Below are 22,754 nucleotides of genomic sequence, written 5' to 3'. Positions count from 1 at the left end.
GGGAGTGTTCAAGTGATGCCTGTTTGAAGGTGTTTGTGGGTATGTGTGTAGTATGGCAAAGGGTGTGTGTGTGTGTGTGTGTGTGTGTGTGTGTGTGTTGATGTGTGTATAGATAGGAGACCAAAGAAAATTAGTAAAAGGGAGTGAGGAAAAGTAGGGGAGGGGTATTGTACTTACAGGAGTGAGATTGTAAAACCCTACCAGTGTGTTATCTCCATATCCTAATGTTGGAACAAAATGGGATTTATTCCACTGGATCAATGGCAGCTGGTCAGTCAAGCACGCATGAGTGACATCCACATTTGACATCAAATCAGTCCGGAAGAGTTATCTTTTCCACATACATACTGTATATTTCATATCAATATTATGAGACATTCTCATGTAACATTGAATCAAAAGCTTTGTGATTTCTTCTTCACTATACAGAAATCTCTACAGAACTCAAATTTAGGATAGAAATAATATATGTATTGCAAGTGTACATATACAAAACAATACAGGTGAGTGATGTTATTCAATCTTTCACACATTTAAAAATGTGTACAAATGTGTGAATGTATGTGAGCATACATGGTATGTGCATGTGGGTGTTTGCTTGTGTGCACATTTTCAGAAGTACCTATCTGCATGAATAATTATGAATGTCTGAGTCTGAGTGACCTAGCAATTGTTCTTTCATAAGACCCCTGACACCATATTCATAAGAAAAAACAATGCTTAACTTTTAATGCTTGACTTCAATGATTATGGATGGAGAACTACATGTATAATAGATATCAACAGAATAATTCCCCAACTAGACTTAGCATCGCATTACGAATTCGGATTCTCCCTGTGGATGCATTCCAGGTCTCCGAACTTGAGTAACTGGGCCTAAGTCTGCTTAAACACAGATGAAGATTATGTAAAATGCTAATGCTTAGAACACATCTTGTTCTCCTTTTTCATAAATCTGTGAATCATATACCAAGAGTAAATTATTGCATTTCTTCTCAAAACTACATGTATATACAATTTTTTTTTTCAATCCCTTTTGAGTGTGTTGTGTTCTATAATGCATGCACATCTGATTCTAAATTATCTTGTCAAAAATATCAATATTTGATCATAAGAGTGATGAGCTCTAATCTATAACAGCAAACATGCTATGATAAAACCATAGTAAGGGACAGCATTCATGTAGAAATCTTCTAAACTTACCATTTTAATACAACACTAAATATCTCTACAGAATAGTGTTAAGAATGCAAGCTCATCTGTCCATAAATATGGTCATTTATGCTTTAAACATCAACAAAAGAATACAGTTTTCCTTTTGTATCCACATGACTCCTGTATTGCAAATGAATTATGATTTTGCTATTAAAAGGACAATATTCAATTGGCAAAGAAATGGTCCTTGAAACACTATATCAAGTTGGCATCATATTGTTTGTGATGAAATGCTACATACATGTTATACAGACGGGACACGACAGTAACCAAGGTGATCTTATCTTGTCTTTAGATGATCACTCATGAATAGAGCGCATAAGAATGCTTATGCATAACAAAATTTTGAGTGTTTGTATCCAACATCTGACAGAAGAACAGATGAAAAAATCATTCCACAAAAAATTTGTATCATATTGTACATAATATGAACTTCAATCTCAATTGCAAGGATTCCTGAAACCATCACATCATTTCTCAGGTGCAAATTGTCTCCTGTGATATTCAATAACTTCCTCCCTTGGATGACACACGATGGCACTCACAAGGGGAGGCGTTGAAGGCTGGCAGGATGCAGGAGTTTTGTCATCGTACTCCACAACAGCAGAAAGGACATCATCAACATGTGCTGTAGAAAATTCAACAGAAAGAAACAAAGGGACACACAAAATAGATGGAATTAAGATGTTTGCATTGGTTATTAGCAACAAAGTCCTTGAGGTGTCATGAACAGAAACCACCATTTTGATAATGACATTAAAAAAATCTTTGCAAATTCATATCAAAATTGGGGTTTGTCCTCCTCAATGCAAAGACTTGATTTGAGGATGCCAAAGTAGCCATTGGTCATGGAATGTGGAGTGTTGGTCTTCGGGAATGGAAAACTGACTGCCTCCCTTCTATGACTTCTGATTAGTGGAACAGGCATAAGACCTGCCCCTCCACACCCCCCCCCCCCCAAAAAAAGAGAAAATGTATATCTTGACCTTTTAAAATTGATCATTTTATGTGTACTCAGTGGTCAAGAAAGCCATGCTTCTACAAAGACAAACAAATAATAAAATGTGTAGTTGACAAATTGTGCCATTCTAATATTTTTCTCTTCATTGTAATTGGTCTTGTAACGTGAATTCATTTTCTTCCAATATTGCATAAAATATCTACACCATTCTTTACGAACCTTCACACTAGAAGACCCAGCCTTGTATTTCGGCTTCACAATCTGGTAGAGCAGATCACCTGTTGCACCTCGAGCTTGCCTCCGGTCTCGATTTGTGTTGTACACTGTAATGCAATGCTGCCAGCTGAACCCTGTAATTAGTAATAGCATAGAGAGGATTGAATAAAAAAAAGATGTCTATGTATGCCTGTAAGAACATGGTTAACTAGATGCATGTAGGAACTCTTGGGAGAAACAAATACTGTTAATCACAAATAATAACTGCCATTAGTACTTCCCCACATTCAACATTGTAACCAGGGCAAGTGAAATTGTAATGACGACAACTGAAAATAAACGACTGCAGAAAGTTCCTTGTCTGATTGGAAAGTGACTTTTTTTTTGTACATGTAAACTATGAAATCACATTACATCAGTCAACTAATATGGGAAACATTTTGGGACCTTTTAAAATTGATCATTTTATGTGTACTCAGTGGTCAAGAAAGCCATGCTTCTACAAAGACAAACAAATAATAAAATGTGTAGTTGACAAATTGTGCCATTCTAATATTTTTCTCTTCATTGTAATTGGTCTTGTAACGTGAATTCATTTTCTTCCAATATTGCATAAAATATCTACGCCATTCTTCACGAACCTTCACACTAGAAGACCCAGCCTTGTATTTTGGCTTCACAATCTGGTAGAGCAGATCACCTGTTGCACCTCGAGCTTGCCTCCGGTCTCGATTTGTGTTGTACACTGTAATGCAATGCTGCCAGCTGAACCCTGTAATTAGCAATAGCATAGAGAGGATTGAATAAAAAAAAATGTCTATGTATGCCTGTAAGAACATGGTTAACTAGATGCATGTAGGAACTCCTGGGAGAAACAAATACTGTTAATCACAAGTAATAACTGCCATTAGTACTTCCCCACATTCAACATTGTAACCAGGGCAAGTGAAATTGTAATGACGACAACTGAAAATAAACGACTGCAGAAAGTTCCTTGTCTGATTGGAAAGTGACTTTTTTTTTTGTACATGTAAACTATGAAATCACATTACATTAGCCAACTAATATATGGGAAACATTTTGGGGCAAGAAAAAAAAAAGGATATTGAAGATTTCACTTGCCTAATGACAAATGGGCAAGTGAAGACAAACAATAATGCCCAGTCCTAGATCAATTCAATCTAATAATTTGTTTTGGAACATACCATCCAACCATTCGGTTACTACGTACATACAACTCTTTAGAGCTTTATTAGGGAAGCAAGGCAGTCCCACTCGGAACGCCAGACAGAGCTTATCAACCTATCTAAACCATGAAACTGTTAGTAAATAATATGATACTAGTAGAATATTAGCAATAGGCCGAGGCCATAACCAGACGCCGTGCGAACCCCGTCCCGATTTATACAGCAACTGGGCTGTGTATAGATCTACATCTAGTTACGATACTCATCGATAGCTAGAGGTAGAGAGTCGTCTATACAGAACATACCCGACTCTATAGATCTAGAGATTTAGAGTCTCTGTATACATTGGTCTCGTGTTTCTATCTCGACTCTATAGAGTCGTCTAGACGCTATACAGAACATACCCGCTTTCTCTCCAGCTTCAGAACTGCTGATCCGCTTTGTTTTTCAGCTCTCTGACGATGGGATTGGCTTCCAGTTCCCAGCTTGATGACAGGGATAGCTATGGGCTGCAGGATCCTCTTTTTGGGCACAAATCCTAGCCGAGTATACAGCCCCTCCTCTACTATAGTTTACATGTACTTGGCTCCACTCCTCCAAGCGATCACTGCATACGAGGCTGTACAACCTGACGACTATAACGTTAGAAGAACCATTCATTGCATGCATCCCACTGCACTGCACTGCACTGCTGGGCTCGCTTCAGCAAATGAAATGAGTCTCAAGATCCAATTCTTTCGAATGGCGTCATCTTTAGCCTAGGGAAGTTGTGCAGACTTACACCCATCTTTTGTGTCTTTGCTGCGGTGACGACACACCTCCACGGCATTTTCTTGAAATATTTTCTCTAACTTTCCTACAAATACACAAGACTCACTGCACTGTGAAGTACGGTATACGGCGAGACAGTCGGCACTATGAATACCCCCTCGTACGTCAAAGTGTCACCTGACAAGGCACGTGACCGGTCCTTGCTTTTTCTGGGGGCGTTCCCGACTACCCGAAAAATGAGCGATTTAGGCGATTTCAACTGAGTTTTTTGAAGTTCACAGATCTCGTTGAAGAAAAGCATATGCGATTTCTAATAGTATTGACACAGTATTTTCATATGATCATGCATTATAAAGTTAAAAGACTGCCCCTTTAAAATACCTTCTTGGGCTGCCACTCTTTGGTAATCCTTGTTATCTCTTCGTAGCGTTGCACATACAGAGGTGGGGAGAATGTTACATCAGTCAAATCCTCTAGCTGGGCATCCTTCTCTTCCTGAGAGGGGAGTGTTGCCATGTTGATATCTATACACTGTGCCAGAGCCTTAGGGTCATGTACTGTATGTACACGTAGGAAAGACTTCTTGACCTGCTCCTGGAACTTGAGCGTCTACTGGTAGTACATCCCCGCAGTAGGCCCTATGGGCAGTCAACTGGGCATGAATAAAAAATACAGTAAAAAACAACAACAACAACAATAACATAAAAGATCACTCATGTAAAGTTACAGTAATCAAGCTATAGTTTAGATCCTCTATACAACATACAAAGAAAATTTACATATCATCGCCCTAGATAATAACTGGTGGTGATACAAAAACTGTATGTCTATGTGGTTCGGTTGGTAGTCATGATTACCACTTGGTGTACAGCGCTAGGGCTGCTAGTTGAAGCCGGAGGATCCCCTCCTGAGGTGAGTGATAACGTCAAAAAACTAAAAGACTCCTCCCGACAGACAGATCTTTCTGTCTAACGTTTGGTGAGCTACTACTGCTGATCACATAAAGGTTCATACACTGTATTACAGCAATTGTGCACATGGTGACCTCACATTAGACAGAAAGATCCGTCTGTCCGGAAGAGTCTTAGTTTGTTCGTTTGTTTTTGTTTTTTTTTTGACATTATCGCTCTCCTCCATAAAGTATTATTTTAGTCAGGTAGCCTATTACCAAACAATATCCTATTACCGAACACGTATGGAAGCGGAAGCCTGATGCGTACAGCTGGATGTATGCATTCATTGCACTACACGCTGTTAAGTGTTATCTCACAAGGAAAGCCAGTGCAGAAAATTGCTAAACTGCAGCAAGAAGTTAGACCTACTACTCATCGACCGCTTTTTGAATGAATACCTTGTATCTTAGAAAATATCCCTCATTTTCACCGTAATTTCATTCCACTTGAGGCAGAAACTACTGCAGATTCATACCCCGGGCTCAAATTGTTGACTCGTACCGTACGTGGGAGTTCTTGGCCACAAACACAATTGACATTTTTCACTGTACACTGGCGCAAGCTCATCATTTTAATCGACCGTCCGTTTTCCCATTGAAAAGCATGTAAATCCAGTGAATGGGCAAATATGTGTTACCAACAATTAAATGTGAGGATTTTCTTTTTTTTTTCTCCTCCTGTTTCCTCAGGTTATTCATCTGTATCTCCCCAATTTTTTCTTGATTTGTATTCATGTTCGAATGTTCCAGCGCCTCGTCCCACACATATTTTTGATCTTATACGCGAGAAAGCCAATTGCACGAGAGTGGTTGATCTAAAAATAGGTGGTCGATGAGTACAAATAATTGACTTAATACTAGACCCTCTATTCAAATTTACCTTGCAACAAATTTTAGCAATAATCGCTAAAATTTCAATGTTTGTTATTCTGCACTAATAACATTGATTGAAAATATAATACATAAATTTCCCCATATACAATATCATTTGCATCAGTAGAAAAAGAGACGGCTTTTGTGGAAGGGTTCTTTGAAATAATGATTTTGTTTAGTGTGTGGCTTAGTTTTCAAGTAGATTTTAATACTGTTACAGCTAAACTCATCAGCATTGCAATTGAATACTTGAATATATAAGAACGACCCAAGTCCAATTTTTGGCCAAATTCAGTTTGACATGTGTATAAATGATAAGCCCTAATTACCTTGGAAGTTACTATTTAATATGATATAGTGAAATCTTATATGAATGCTTACATTCATACTATAGCGCCTTCTCTCATCATTCCTTGTCCAAGCCTATTCATGTATACACAAAATGAACATGACTTGCTGGACAGTGATGAGGAGTTAGGTTGGGAAAAAAGAAAGGAATTAGTTAGAATGGAAGCAAAATAAGAGCAAAAGACTTTAGAGCAGTTGGGGAAAGGTAAAAAAAAAAAAATGCAAAAGAACCAAGGTCCTGCCATTTGAATAACACAAAATTATTGGGGGAAATGGAGAAATTCATGTTTTCAGTGAGCATGTTAGTAATAGGCCTACATGTATGTATGGTCTGAATTTAGGAGTAACTAAAAATGTAGCTATCAAACCATTTTAGAAGATGGGCAACTCCAGCGTTACGGACATTACATTTAGAGAATTTCTGGTGACTTTGTGGGCTTGTTTCCACAACTTAGCAAAATAATTCCTAATCCGTTCATGGTTTATTCTAACCCAGTCATCCTGAAAGGTCAACAGTCTGAATTTTGATCAGTTAATATAAATCATTTGGTACATATTACACAAAACGTTTGCCGTTACGTACATAACATTTTTTGGACATGATTATTTACATCCATGTGGATATATTGAGAAATTTATGATTCAGAGCATTGAATAAAAGGAATATTCTTCTGAAATGAGTGCTCTGGTCCAGTTTAAGTTGTACATTGTAAATTGATAATGGTGTGCAACACATTCAGCATTTACTCTACAGGTTCACAAATGTAGCGTTACGGACATAACAACTTTGTCCACTTTTTAAAGTCCCACTATTTTTACTTTAACACATTCTATATCTCAGACAAGGCTAATATTAGTGTTTTTTGGTTCATTCTTAACCATGAACTACTTTGAAACAAGTGCTGAAGTGTTTCTGAATAATATGGAATAATGCGAGTCAAAGATTGTGTGTTTTTACCAAAATTATCAAAAATTTTGCCCCAAAATGTTTTTTTTTAAAGAAAAGAATGCCTATTAAAATACACCTTAAGTGTAGCAAAATACCACTCAAATGAAAGAACTAGACAAGTTCTAGCATTTGGTACTAAATTTGTCCTTGTAGCTCATATAGACCCTATTTTTCAAATTGTTGCAGATTTATGATTTGTAGGACAGGTAACATTTTTCGTAGAATTGCCCAGATGGGGAAACTAGTGAAATGACAGCATTTTTACCTTACCTTTGAACAAATGGCCAGATTCAGAGAATTGATGTCTAGTAACACGTGTGTATTATAACTTTATGAAGTTACTCTCCTGCACTGCAGACACGGTGAAAATTGTGACATTTTGCGAACTAAACCTGACCAATGACCTTTGACCCCTGACCTGTATGTGCAACCATGGGTTGATGGGGACAACTTTATCCACTTACGTGTGTATTTATGCATGTGTGTGCAAATATTCAGCTGGGTACCTCTATGGTTCCTTAGTTACACTTGTATATCGTCCACATATTATTCCTCATAAGAGACAGTATGGAAGGCATTTCCACGCGAACCCATTCCTTATGGGAACCTGGTATACCAGGTTCCTGTGGGAGCAACCGATACGGGAACCTGGTATATACCAGGTTCCCAAAGTGAAGACAAGAATACCTGCTTTCATGGCCTAAATTCATGCTTCTTTGTCTTATAAACTCCCCCAAAATGGGTTTGATAAAAGGGTTAGAGTATATCAGCACTTGTTCTCTTTCTGTTGGAAAATTTGTATAATAACAGTATTTTTTACCTTTGTTTTGATTTAGTTGCCCTTGCTCAGCTACAAAACTCGTGCGAACATACACATTGGCGATCAAAGCTGATCACCATAGATGTGTGTGTATCTGGGTTTGCTGACCCCAGTCATCGCATTCCGGTGACTATTTGGTGAAAATAGTCATTCGAAATTTTGTCCTTGATTAAAACCATTAATGAACAGTGAATTTTCGCGTTTTCCCAAGCATCCTCATCAACAGTCACAGCCAATCCATTTTTGTGTGGTCTCCGCGCAGTGAAGTGCGTACGAAGCGTTGTGTGCGCCAATACTACGCGGTCGGTTTCAATAAGGGCGGTCGATTTGTAGTAGGGTTACCATACTAATTTGTATACACAATGTTGCCTTCCCATGACAACTATATTGGACAAATAAAAAAGATATGAAGTTTTTTTTTCAAGTTTACTAGAGTTGAGATGACCTTCCATGGACTTGGGTCGTTCTTTTATTCAGATACTCAATTATCTGCTAGGAAATCTTTATTTAGCTGAATGAATGGCATTATCGCAAAATAGGTTCCAACTCCATTCACCGCCATTCAATTTGTCACGTACAGCCGGGGACTTCTTTCAACCTCCTTAGACTTTGCACAACATAGATCAGACATACAGTCTGTACCTACCCCTATTATTAATACTAGGGGTAGGTATCTAGTGGAGACGCACACGCAGAACGAGAGAGGACCGATATCATAATCTGGCCGAATTAAAGTCTCTACTGTTAATTGCATATTTTGAGAAATTAAATAAAAATCGTTTGGTAGTAGGCCTAGTAACAAAATCCGCGGGTAGTAGGCCTAGTAAAGTCAAAGAGATCCTAACATTAGGCCTAATAAAGTTGTGGCATGTCGCCTTTTATTATTAGCACTTTTTGGGATATCTCAGCCATTTGAAAACCAATTTTCATCAAATAAACGTTGAATCGTTCTTAAAATGACATGCTCTTTCAGTTTCATATTCACAGGACTTAATCTTTTTTTAGGAGGCTTTCCATTATCTCACTTAACGTAGGGATGTTCAAAACTAGCCCGACCAGACGCTGTTACCGCTAATACCGGTTACGCTATTGTCGCGACGTACATTTTGTATGGTTGAGGGGTCTAGATATCGCGCACGAAAATTTTAAATGCTCTTATAATAGAAGTTATTCCATAATCGTACCTGAATTTCTCAATGAATATCACGAAAATGCAGAAAAATCACCTCCCAGAATTTCCTGATGATACGATGACGGAGTAGTGCGCTGTCGCCGTTTGTATGTCGGATTTTTTTTTATGCGTTCACCTTCTCGGGGTATGTAAAGATCGCGCAGCTGCCCTATGTAGTTTCATGCGTGAAAGTGTCTGCCCCTCTCTGCGGCTGTAGCGTGCTTCGGCTTTCGTAGAATATTATCAACGATCGATCGAACAAATTACAAATTCTACCGGCTATGATCATACGAACGAGACAAGCGAGACGACACGTGTAGGCTACAACATCCTTAAAAAAAGATTTTAAGCTAAGGTAGGTAAATTATAAGGTAAAAAATTGGAAATTTAGTGAAAATTTTGTTCCAAAAAATTGGAAATTTGGTGCAAAATTTGTTTGAAATCAAAATTTCTTACCTGCTTTCTTCTCATGTTTAGCGGTTGTCAGGTATTTTTATTCCATGGGCGTATCGGCAAATTTTGCGCTTAGTCCTACGCGTAATATTGCTTGCTATACGCAGTTACGCTATGCGCGATCATTACGTCCCTGCGCGAGACCTAGTACCCTTACTATACCATGTGCAGCGACTGGGCTGTGTATAGTTAGTTCAAAACATGAATTCCTACCTCAACCAATACGGTAAATTTACAGTCTCTTTAATCTAAATCATCGTGAAAAAGAAAATAATCTTTCTTAAAAAGAAAAGAAATGCCACTGCATAATTTTACTTACTCCTGTCGGTGGTCGGTTCGAAGGGAATTAAGTTTACACAGTTGAATTTGACCGCCACTTCTTACGTGCGTGCACAATGGCCTAACGCTAGGGGGCGTTTCATCAACGAGTTCGTCGAGTCGGAGGTTTTCACCGACAAATTTACTATCAGCCAATCAGACGCAAGGATTTACACTGACAACTGTTAAAAGCTAACGAAATCCTTGCGTCTGATTGGCTGATAGCAAATTTGTCGGTGAAAACTCCGACGAACTCGTTGATGAAATGCCCCCTTTGGCCTGTAACGTTAGTGGTTTGCTAGCACAGATATACAACTGTCGGCTAGCGCCAGCCGTGTTGCCATCCGTTCATTGGTCCGTTAAGGACGTGCGCAGCACGTGTGCGCGGTAGACTGAACGGAGATCATCGGTGTAGAGCCGTAGCAATCACTTCGTTTATCTAACGCTTAACGCAACGTCATTAGGGTCAACTTGATATGAAAACGATTATAAAGTTCAAATATTACTGTATCATTCCCAAGGAATCAATTTTCATCAATCTCTTCTTTCAACCACGGTCGCAATCATATGCTAACAGAATGTTAAAAGATAATTCTCAGCATGAAACCATCAGTCGGTCTCCGTACTTCGCCACACACACGTTAGTACGTACGTATATAACACACACGAAGCTTAGATCTGTGAACCAGTCGTTTTCTTTAAATACTCACAGTGCATTTTTCTTTTTTCATGTCGGGCAAACTGGGGTGGCAACGCGGCGGTCTCGTTATGTTCTATCTGTCAACGAGATGGCAACTCGGCTGTCTCTTAATCTTACGATCAGTAGAGTGCATTTCTGTCTGTCATCGGGCGCTGCCATATTTGCGAAAGCTGCCCACACGAGAGGGCGTCCTTCCGACAAGTTGAAGTTGCTTTTCTCCTCCTCACTAAACTATAATCATTGTCCGCCGTCCACACGGTCTTTACTTTAATATCCAAATAATTTGCAAAAATTATGTATAAACTCCCACGGGTGAACACTACAGTGATAAGAGTTTTCGACCAGGGTTGTGTGTGTGTGTGTGTGTGTGTGTGTGTGTGTATACATGTTTTAATTGTTTTGGTGTTTTTTTTTTTTTTGGTTTTTTTTTTTTTTTGGGGGGGGGGGGGGCGGCGGGCCCCTTTACATTAATCATTTTTTTCCCCCGAAAATATTACAGGTTCTATAAGGCCCTGTATGTTATGCAGATTTTTGTATGTGATTGATCGAAGAAAAAAATGCAGAGAAATATAAGAAAGAGGGAAGGAAGAGGAACGGGAGTGGGGGAGAGTGTTTGTCCAGTCCACGAACTGTGAAAGGGTAACATTTTCGCCCTCACTGTCAGAGTGGACTTCAAAGCCTAATCCTGTGATTTGGATGATCGTAAACGCTTATCCAGGACGTATTCCAGCACCACAAGAAGCATGCACCCTCGGGGAAAATGACGCCTTCAATTGGGACTGAGCAGAGTTCTCTCGCATAGTGAGTAGGCCCTGTTCTCCTTTCTTGCCTCCCCCCCCCCCCCCTCCCGAAGAGCCCATTGACTCCCCCCCCCCCCTTTTTTTTTTTTTTGCTTTCATTTCGGATGTAAAATTTGCAATGATTATATGAGTTATAACAAAAAAAAAATCACGCAAACATTAAAGTATTAATTTTTGTCCTTGTTTATTTCTTGTGTTTGTCATTACATTTTTCGCACCTCGTTAGGCTGGTTTGACACATGGCCTTATCGTTATATCATTTACTGCCATCATTGCCCGTGAGCGATATAAATTCGCCATTGCAGATAATGAAGCAAAAACTCAGCTTCAGTGCTTCAAAGTAGTTCTAAAAATGCGAGTTTAGGATAGAAACAACCAATGTAAAAGTTTGAATCTGTATTATTGATGTTAAGCATTGTTAAAATGTAATACACAAAATGTGAACAATAGTGTTAATATTATAAAAAATGTTTCTAGACTAAACCGTCTACACTAATGGTTAATTGAGACAAATAGTGACATCTCCTTATGTTCTAAGCTTTACTGCGAAATTCATTATGGTAGGATGTTTTGTGATACAACTGACCTTATTATTGCATCAAATGTTTTTTTCTCGAACATTAAAATCACTGCTCCCAGTTGGTAAACAGTACCTTTAATACACAGTGTGACACACATGGAACAATACGTGAAGATTTCGACGATTTCAATATCCAAACAATTTTCCCCATATTTTTCTTCCTTTACTGATTGAAGATTTTCTTAAAAATTATACAAAAAGGATACGTGTCTAGATCGTTGAATTTCAGTTCTAAAAATGCAAAAGCTCCTAAGAGGACGGCACTTGTCCCTCCCGCGAGTATCGCCACAGATTTAGCACACAGTAAATGAAGACATCACACACGCGGAGAAGAGGTGACAGGTACCACGTACACTAGACATTCACATTCTTTTTGAATATTAGTTTTTCTTAATTTATCCGACTATTTTCCAAATATCAAATGAGTCCTCCAAAAGTGTTCACAGGTTCGCTGAATGCCAGTTCTGAAGTGCAAAAGCTCCCTCGTGTGGGAGGGTGGATACCTCCTCATGCACACCCTCCCTCCGCCTCTTGCATCTCATAGATACATTTAACCGGAGGGCCAAACCCCCAAAACTCGCTTACTTAACGAGAGAGTTCCACTCTCTCTACAAACTAAGTAAACCATGCTTATTTTCAAGTTTTTATTGTAACAAACAACATTCCACTGGTCTACCTCAAAAATTTTGTTGCGAAAGCCTCCAAATCCAAGATGGCGTCCAAGATGGTCGCCATATTTACTGAATTTGTTAATTGGAAGATAGAATTCGATAGAAACATCAGATTTCAACAAATGTGATGTCATATGAAAGAGAATTAAATTTTCTACAAGTTGATACCATTTTTGTGGGTTATTGTAATAACTGGATTGAGATTTTAAGGAAAAAACTCATTTTAAAATATTTTTCTGAAAAAAGGAAAATCATGAAAATGATTGATTCAGCATAAATCAGAGGGAAGGGAAGAGGTGATAGATACCATTGTAGCTGTTACGTTCTCCATGAATACTACTTTTCTTGCCGTTTGATTGACAATTTCCCAAATATTCCATCAAAAGGAGGTCCCTCCCCACCCACCCCCCCCCCTTCTCTTGAATGTTCCATTCAAACATTAACGCACGTACTCCGAAAAAAAAAAATGTGCCTGTGTACGGCCATGCCCACTCCCCTCCCCTTGAAAACAGATTGACGTCTCTCTTCCCATTTATACTAAGTGGCCCTGCTGGAAAGTAGGGGCCTACTCAGTGTCCTACAATGTGAAACTGTCCAATGTGAAACGCAGTGTGAAATCTCTTAATAAAAAGGAAAAAAAGCCAACAACGACAACATTAGAGCGTTTTGACATAGGGTCTACTCAACGATTGACTGCTCCGAGTGTATTTGAATGTGAACGCATTCTAGGACATTGTGGTCTTTATCCCCTATAGGCCCATTATTGTGCATGATTGTTGCGTATTATGTCTTAGATTTCTAAATTAGGTGCAAAGTTTAAAGACAGCAATATGCATTTTTACTTATGGCTTGTCATACATTGTAATCATGACAACAAAACGTGGTTAATATACACTTGCAGACTTACAGAAATCATGGAGATCATCGACGGATTATTGTTCCATCCGGAGTACAAAGTTCCCATAACAAATGCTCGGTATCTGTTGCCTGCAATGAGATTCATGATGGGTGCCCATACACTGAATAAATCACATCTCGATGTATTAGACACTATATGACAGACGGCTATGACCTCCGAATGTTTTAAAGTTTGCATGTTTCCTTGAATATAATGATAATTTTATATTCTTTTGGTTTATAGAAGTGATATAATTGTTGTAATTAATGATTGTTAATTTTAAATACAACGATTGTTGATATCGGCGCATTAATTTCACGGGTGTCATCCCGTTCTGTATAGTATACGTCTGCAATTATCTATAGATGGATAATTGACATAATTATGTATGTTATACACTTTCTTGAATTAAGAAATGATTCAATAAAATCTGGAAAGTTCGCCTTGTACCTCCTTGCTGAAATTCACGATTTCAGCGATGTGACGATGCGATTTGATATAAGAATTTGATTTCACTCGCTTAATTTCATTTCCAACGAAAATGCAACAACAGCAAACATTTTACAAGGCCTACATAGTTATATTCAACAACATCAAGCAATGCCAGTGACGGATCCAGAAGGGGGCGCACCGGGCCCGTACCCCTCTTTATTATCTCTTTTTTGTTAAAACAAAAGAAATACAAAGTAAAATGATGGGGGGGGGGGGCACGTGCACCGTTAGTAACTTTGTAAAGGCGCCTTCCCTTTATGGAATTCCTGGATCCGCCCCTGAATGCGAATAACGCTGAGCATCAAGTGATGGACCAATCTGCACAGATTTAAAGATTTTCTCTTTATACCCAAAAGTGCAGTAGGCACTTCTACAAGAGTTTAAAGACATAATTTACCATTTGCAGCTAAAACAAAAAACCAGCATTAGTGCTTCAAAAATAGTTCTAAAATGTGAGTTAGGGATAGAAACATCCAATTAAAAATTTTCACCATCATTATAATCGCTGTAAAATGTGAACAATAGTTATAATAAACAATGCTTCCCGACTAAACCGTCTATAGTTATGGTTTAATGAGAAAAATAGTGATATCTCCTTATATTTTAGGCTATATTGCAAACTTTTTATATGGGTATAGGATGTTTTATGATACAACTGACCTACACATATGCATCAAAAGTGATGTCTTGATTTTTTTTTTAAATCGCTGCTCTCAAAGATAAATAGGACCTTTTGATAAGTCCTATCGGTTTCGTTTTCTTTCTTTTTTTTGGAGTGATTTTGTCTTTGTTCTTCTGTAACAGCGCTCATTTCCTCATGACATAAGAAAAACAAACAAAACATAATAATCTCAACACGCTGCCATTGTACACTGTAAAACATGGGTGTTAGATTTAACACCACGGGTGTTAAATCTAACACCGATCAAACTTCAATAAAGGACCACACCCACAGGTGTTAAAAATGCACTGTGATGGTGTTGAAAAGTGTTCACCTGACACTTCGTGGTGTTAATTTGACACTGTATCTGGTGTTATTTTGACACTGTACTGGTGTTAATTCAAAAATGACACCACATGGTGTTGATTTGATATTTGTTGGTGTTAATATCAATGGTTTAACACCCGTCCAGCTTCAATAAGGGACCACACCAGCTGGTGTTACTTTGGTGTAAATTTATTTTCACATTTTTTCAAAAATCTAGTATTTTAATGTAAAATTCTTGATCGTCTTGTTTAAATTAAAAATCAACAAGAAGTGCAGTTACTAAGAAACTCTTCAAAAAACAGTTTAAAATTTGGAAATGACACCCGGGGGTGTTAATTTAACACCATAAATGAGCACCGAAAATTTAACACCAGCTCGGTGTTCACTATTTAACACCGGACTTTTTGCAGTGTGATATCATCCAACATTGTGTTGAAATAAACACGAGTATAGTATGAGCATACATTACACATAGATTTTGTTGAAATAAACACGAGTAGTAATGCGTATACATTACACAGCTATCACAATATAGAAAACGAAAATGGTTACACCAACAACAAAAAAAAAAAAAGACTACGTCACTAAACACGGAAAAACCCACAAAATAATTTCTGAAAAAAAAAAAGGAATCAACTCTGCGAATCAATTTCCTGGTAGAGACAAGGACCACTTTGAAAGCGTAGTTGGCAACTGTGGCTTACTACAATGTACGAGGCATTGGGTCTACCTAAGGCAGTTGCGTGTGCCTATAAATTATAATTATGCATAAAACTCTTAAAATGCTGACATTGTATGTTAGCTAGGTGAAGTACGAGAAGATGCACTTCCCGTAATTCCCATGATGAAAAGTGAGACAAAGAGAAATCACTGAAAAGAGAGAGAGAGAGAGAGAGAGAGAGAGAGAGAGAGAGGCCTGTGTCGAGGCCATGTCATTGATATACTAGGTGTTACAAAAAAAACACACACATTTCCAACGCTTGATCATTAATAGCTAAAAAAAATTACATATCAGGAAACACATTGATATGAGCAATAGCTGAATAGTGTACAGTTTTGTTTGAGGTAATTTAAAAATGTAAGTAAGCCCTATAAAATCAGTTTCATTTAATTCAAGATTTATTTTTAAGTTGGGTTTCGTATTCTATCTTTAACCCTCTGTATAAAACTTCAGTTTTGCACAGGGGTCAAGTGTGTGGTTAACACCCAGACAAAGGTCCTGAACAATGGCCAGGGTTTTAACGCTCTATCACAACATATTCATGAGAAATTCCACTATCACAGTTACTCTTTATTCATCCTGTAATGTATAGTTATGCAAGCACATAAAACACGTGCTTAGTTTGTTTGTTTGTTTTTTCATGTGCATACATTTTACCTTTACCATGAATTCAGATTTTCCCAGGGCAATTCATCATGAATTATTAATAAAGAATTCATGAGCCTTGGCATGCTTGGCGCAAGAGACAAGAGGCGTTTTCACATCAGCCCGATGTTTCGAAATAGCGCGCTATTTTGCTGACTATTTTCTGCGAAAAATATCTGGAGCTTGGAATTTTATCGGGCTGATGTGAAAACGCCTAAGACGCCTTCTGCTAGTCGGCAGAGCTCTGAAAAGGTATATATATAGTATTCGTGGTATTCATTTCTATTGTTCAGGGTCATTGTATAAGCGCACTATTACGCACATACACATCACTGGTTCCTGTTTAAAGTTCAATTTTGTACAGTACTTTATTACTGAGGGTCCAAATTTGACCAAAATCTGTAACTTAACTTTAAGATTAATCATGGATTTAATAAAATTGATTCATGCTCTCATATTAAAATCACATCCAACAAAATTGTACACTATTAAGCCATTACTCATATCAATGACAGTCTTATATGATGCATAATTTTCGAACTATTAAGGATCAAAGGTGGGAAATGTTTTTGTTGTTGTTGTTTTTTTTGTAACACTTAGTACTTTTATATCGGGAACATAATGCAAACTACTCTTCCCCATGTGGCTATTTGCTTTTTTTCTGTCTATAAATGTATGTAGCCTAAGGTGTATATCTGCTGTTTGTGACATGTTTACCTTCCTGCTGCAATGCAAGCTTACTTCAATGTCCATCTATTTTGCGTACGTATTTTGAATTGGTCTCCCACACATAAGGGCTTTTTACACTTGTAAATTTTTGCTTAGTCCCGTACCAACGGTGGGGCCAAGGGGGGGGGGGGGGGGGGGCTTAGCCCCACCGTTGGTACGGGACTATCCTTAGGCCACTTTCTGTTTACACTCGTTTTTGCCAAAGTGGGCTAGCCCCACCGATAGTCCGGTACTATCTGGCCCTGCAAAATACATGTAGCAGGGTTAGCACCGCAATTGCGGTGCCAAGGAAGTAAGTGTAAACAGAACGAAAAAAAAAATAATCCGGGGCTAAGCGACGGAGACGAAGTCCGACCCCCACTGACCAATCAGGAACGAGGTAATCAATTGCTGCCGGTGCGTGCGTGTTACAGTGCACAGCGTAATCATGGATATTCATGTGGTTTGGAAAGTCCGGGGCTAAGAAATACGAGTGTAAAAAGGTCAGTTTTCTCCTTAGCCCCGGACAAGAGATAGTACGGGACTAATTGGCCCGTGTAAAAAGCTGGAAAAAATTGGTACGGGACTAACAATAGTCCTAGGTCAGAGAAAGTCCGGGGTTAAGAAACACAAGTGTGAAAAGGGCTTAAGAATAGAAATAAACCAAAACATAAGGTTATTATACATTTACTTCGCAGAGTAAAATTTGTAAACTTACTAGTCTAGCAGCTGCTGGAAAATGACATAGGACTGCAACCATATTTACAGTATTTGTGTAGCTTGTTGTTTTTTATATGTGTAAGGTTAAAGCGATTAACTGAACAGGAACCACTTTCAAAAAAAAGTATAATTATCAAATTGCTATTCGTCCTTCCAGTTTATTTGTGCAAAATATTTCAGGAGCAAGACTTGAAACAAATATAGTGACAGGTCCTGAGCATACTCAAATATAGCGATTAATATTTTCACGACTACTTTTCACTATAAGAAACTCCGATGTTTTCTATCAAAGCGTGCTTGATAACATTGCTCTCATCCCAGTATATTCTCCTGATTATGGTTATTCAAGACATTGACAATGAATCATCATCCGCACTCCAGTGGTGTATGTGCTATAGGGATAGAAAGCCCTTGAGGACGAACTGACCGAAAGTTGTAGCCTTTGTATTATAGGTCCATTAATTGTGGTTGGATATTCTTTTCTCCATACTCGTGGTAACAAAAAAATAGTTGCAGACATAGCCACCATTTATATACACGACTATTAAAATCTCACAGCGGTATTATCTGCAATACTAGTCGCTACTGAAGGATTGAAGTGGACGTATAAATAAGCAAGTGTGGACCATCAGTAGGTTGTCACAGCAGTTTGTCCTGCCCTATAGATATTTCATTTCATTTCGATTGTTTCCATATCCAAATAATGCAAAATAATATTATTGAAAAGTAGCATAGTCGACTTGTTCAAGAATGTAAAATGTCATGAAACACTGATACAAATGCAGACAATGATAATAGTGCATGTTGCACATATACAAACACGTATAAATTATGTTCAGACGATGATCCCTATAACCTCGAGGATAGCTATGTACAAGCATAAGCAGCTCTGGTACCCTAACTACGACGCGCGTTCACACGACGAATCTTATCCTCGAAGGGATGATCCATCCTCGAGGATATTATAGGCACACTGATTCCCGTATAACTACGCTTATCTACAAGTTCATATGAACAAGTTATGTCCACACGATGCTTAAAGGGGCTGTACAGTACTAGTTGAGGTGGGGATTCATGTTTTTTTTTTTTTTTTTTACATTCCTAAGTGAGATAATGAGAAACCTCTTATGAAATATGAAAGAGCATGTAATTTTAAGAAGGATTCAACGTTCATTTGATGAATATTGGTTTTCAAATGGATGAGATATCAAAAAAAAAGTGATAATAATAATAAAAGACTACTGGCCACAACTTTATTAGAATCTCTTTTTTCACCTTGTTTTTGGATATCTCGGCCACTTCAAAACCGATTTTCATCAAATGAACCTTTGATACCTCTTAGAATTGCATGCTCTTTGACATCTCATAGAGTGGTTTCTGAATATCTCGCAAAATGTTAAAAGCTAGATCCTCACTTCGACCACAACTGCACACACCCTTTGATACGGGTAGGGACCCCTCGCAGCTCGTTGACAGAGCGCTACCCCAAGATAAATTCTTAAATGGCTATCTTCGAGTTAACATCAAAAGAACTGTCAACGAGTTCGTCTACACGGTGCCTAACTACACGAGCAGGGAGGTGGCCACCTCCCTGTTACGAGTCTATCCTCGAAGATAGCTATCTCCGAGGTTAGGGATCACCGTCTTTAAGTAACTTTAGATACACGTGATTTACATGGTGTAGTTGATCATCATGAATTCATTATTATGAGCTGAAGAAGCCCGCACTAATAAGGAATATGAAGGACTAAATATGGAGGAAACTTGCACAAAAAGCAGACCCTGAATAATTAGAAAAATAAAAAGAAACATAAGAATCTTAGCATACGTGCGTACAATAATGAACGAATGGGCTTAACTCCTCAGAAGGTATAAGAAGGAGAGGTACAAGTAAAGCAATGGGATGATGACAGACATCACGCCAGTCGTTGACCACGACGGTTACAATAACTGTTTAAAGAATTTTTTTTGACTTGTCAGATGGCAGTAGCTATAGAGTCCTATGACCGAAAATTTATTCCAAGAAGTTGTGACAGAATAGATTACCATCTCAAGCAAAAAGACAATATTCTGCAATTTAAACACGCAGTTTAATTTTGGAATTCCTCTTAAAGCCAGACGTTTGGTCACGAAGAGCAAAAGTGACAGGAGACACAAACAACTTGATTAATCGCATTTAAAAACATAATAAACCAGTGAGGACAGGACATCGTACACATTGTTTTCATTTTCGCAATGCACGGAAGAATGGAGACGGTTCCGGTATCCGGTCGAAATCGCATCCGAGGAGCGAGCGGAAAACGATACGGAAATGTGGGTGGTTGAAGCCGTAGATGATTGGGTTGATGATGCTCGATGCACACAAGAGCAACGCAATGTACACAAGCACCCTACCGCTGTTCGGGATTGTCATGGTAATCGCATACGGAACGATCGAAACGAAGAACCCGCAAATGACGTAGAACAGATTTCGCGTGATCTGTATCTCTCTCTTCGACGGAATCTTCAGGCCATTCCCTTCCCACGCGTCACTACTTCTCCCATGCCTTGGGGTGGTCTGCGACGTGGAATGCTGATCGGTGAAAGTTGTTGTTGTTGTTGCTATGCTGCCGTCCGTGTTCCCGTCATTTGAAATGTGGAAAGTTCTACGTGCAAAGAACATTTTCTGTCGTAAACACATATATATCTTACCGTATGCAACAACTATGATAATGAAACAGGCGAGTTGAATGAAAGCGGAGAGATATTCATAAATGAAAGCGTACCTGTTGTCTCCATCCATAAGGCACAATTTGTATTTCTTGGTGTAACCAATTCTCCCAAAACCTGCAACTTGAGGTAACACCATTGTGGTGAGAGGGAAAACCCAAGAAAACAGGATCATGGCCGTCATGTTTCCAGTAGAAAAGATTCTCTCATACGTCCTGCGCTCGGTGGTGATAATAACGCAGCGATTGATTGCTATGAGCGCCAACGTGATCACGCTGGCGATGGCGGAAGAAATAGCGATTCCACCGATGATGCTGCAGAGAGCATCAGGGAGCAGTGGTCCTGTGGTGCTTAGAACATTTACGACGTGAAATGGCAATCCAAGACAGGAAAAGAGATCGGTGACACTCAGACTCACAACAAAAGCGTTGGTAGAGGTTCGAAGCTTCTGAGACACTGCGACTGCCACCAAGACTAAAGAGTTACCGACTACTCCAATCAAAAAGATAGCAAGGAGCATCACGGAGACAGCGATGCGCTGACGGTAGTCGGTGAACTCGAAGCCCGACGAGGCAGGCTGTGCAGTCGAAGACAGCAGCGATATATTGCGATGGTGGCCACTACCTTGCTCGCTTAGGATATCAAGCTCCATATTCAATATGTATCACTAAGGTTAATGCTCAAGTTCAATCCCTCTTGTAACAATTCGATGTTACTCTTCGTTCCACAATAGTTTTCACTCCACAAAGCCAAATGTGTGACACCAGAATAAGCGCGTTGAAGTCTGACTGTTTTCAAAGGCCGTTACCATGTACACTTTTCACAAAAAGCGTCGACGATGAAACATGTTCATTCCGAAGAAACAAATGACGGAAACGCATTTTGTGTTGACCGCTCGTCTTTTTGTCTGTTTTTGTTGAGAATCTTATTTCCTCCTTCTATTGAAGGTATTGCTATTGCTATGGTCTATGGATGCATATCATTTTCCGCTTAAAGTCATTGTCTGTACTTTCTTCTTTAAAAAAAAGAATGAAATGTAAAGGGTAATGCAGACTTTAGTTTCTACTACTTCACAGGCAAATGAGCTTCATTAGGAGGTTATTTGCGAACACATGATTTAGTGACACTGATGAAATATCACTCGTACATTGTAAGTCTATACATTCCTGTCATGAACTACACTCCGATTTCCAACTGTTATTTGGCAAAGGAAACAACACACATTCCGTTTTGTCCACGTTGTCCGTTATTATCGTCACAGTGAGAGATGCTGGAGCTAAAAAAAAAATTGTCAGTAACTGGAGTTCATTACTTGTTTTCTCCACCAATTACAAGCTTTTTCGACTTCCTGATTCATTATTCATCTCCACCTCGCGAATGAGTCCCGATTCCACAGCTATGATCTAATTGAACAATCGTGCACACTCCCCTCTGCTTATATAGAATTCAATAAAAGCTGCACATGTAGTGGTTTCAAATCCCGAGTTTACTATTCCACATCGCTCGTGTTATTCGAGACAGGCAAAGGCAATGCCATCCGCGAGAGTGTGTAGCCTTCAGCTATTAACAGATGTACACGCTAAAATTAGATTGAGAAGATAGTTTCGATAGATGACCGTGAATCTAGTTCCTAAAGTCCTCTATAGTAATGGAAATGAAAGAAAATATAATCATTCTTAAAGGGATAGTAGAGTATTGGTGGAGATGAGAATTGATGGGCTTTTAACTTTTTGCGAGATACGGAGAAAACACTTATTATATAGTACAGAGCATACCATTTTAAGAGGAATTCAAAGCTTATTTGATGAAAATCGGGTTTGGAATGACTGAAACATCCAAAAACAAAGTAAAACAAAGCGATCGTGATAAAGTGTATGGGTCCCACACT

At 38.7% G+C, this 22,754-nt stretch overlaps 2 protein-coding genes and 1 long non-coding RNA gene across 3 annotated transcripts in view; all 3 read right to left on the bottom strand.

Annotated features, from left to right (window-relative positions):
- The window catches only part of LOC140230627 (uncharacterized), a 53,325-nt gene extending 43,010 nt beyond the window's left edge, over positions 1-10,315 (bottom strand). Inside the window, exons 1-2 of the mRNA XM_072310767.1 lie at positions 10,236-10,315; positions 4,732-5,002 (exon numbers count right to left, since the gene is read on the bottom strand). Coding sequence (XP_072166868.1) covers positions 4,732-4,866 — 135 coding nt within the window. The 5' untranslated portion in view covers positions 4,867-5,002; positions 10,236-10,315. The remainder of the gene's footprint in view (positions 1-4,731; positions 5,003-10,235) is intronic.
- Positions 141-4,622, bottom strand: LOC140230591 (uncharacterized). The gene is made up of 4 exons (XR_011901404.1): positions 3,984-4,622; positions 3,034-3,164; positions 2,396-2,526; positions 141-1,843 (listed from the first exon to the last, which is right to left on the bottom strand). It is a non-coding gene; the product is annotated as an uncharacterized lncRNA (long non-coding RNA).
- Positions 10,316-20,381: 10,066 nt separating the features above from the next.
- Positions 20,382-21,518, bottom strand: LOC140230626 (G-protein coupled receptor moody-like). Its single transcript, XM_072310766.1, has one exon. The coding sequence runs from the start codon at positions 21,516-21,518 to the stop codon at positions 20,382-20,384; it is 1,137 nt and encodes a 378-aa protein (XP_072166867.1).
- Positions 21,519-22,754: the final 1,236 nt, after the last annotated feature.

This window comes from Diadema setosum, chromosome 7 (genome assembly GCF_964275005.1).
Source record: "Diadema setosum chromosome 7, eeDiaSeto1, whole genome shotgun sequence".
NCBI classification, from domain to species: domain Eukaryota; kingdom Metazoa; phylum Echinodermata; class Echinoidea; order Diadematoida; family Diadematidae; genus Diadema; species Diadema setosum.
The sequence above is the reverse complement of the archived record's forward strand: the minus strand, read 5'-3'. Positions and strand labels throughout refer to the sequence as shown.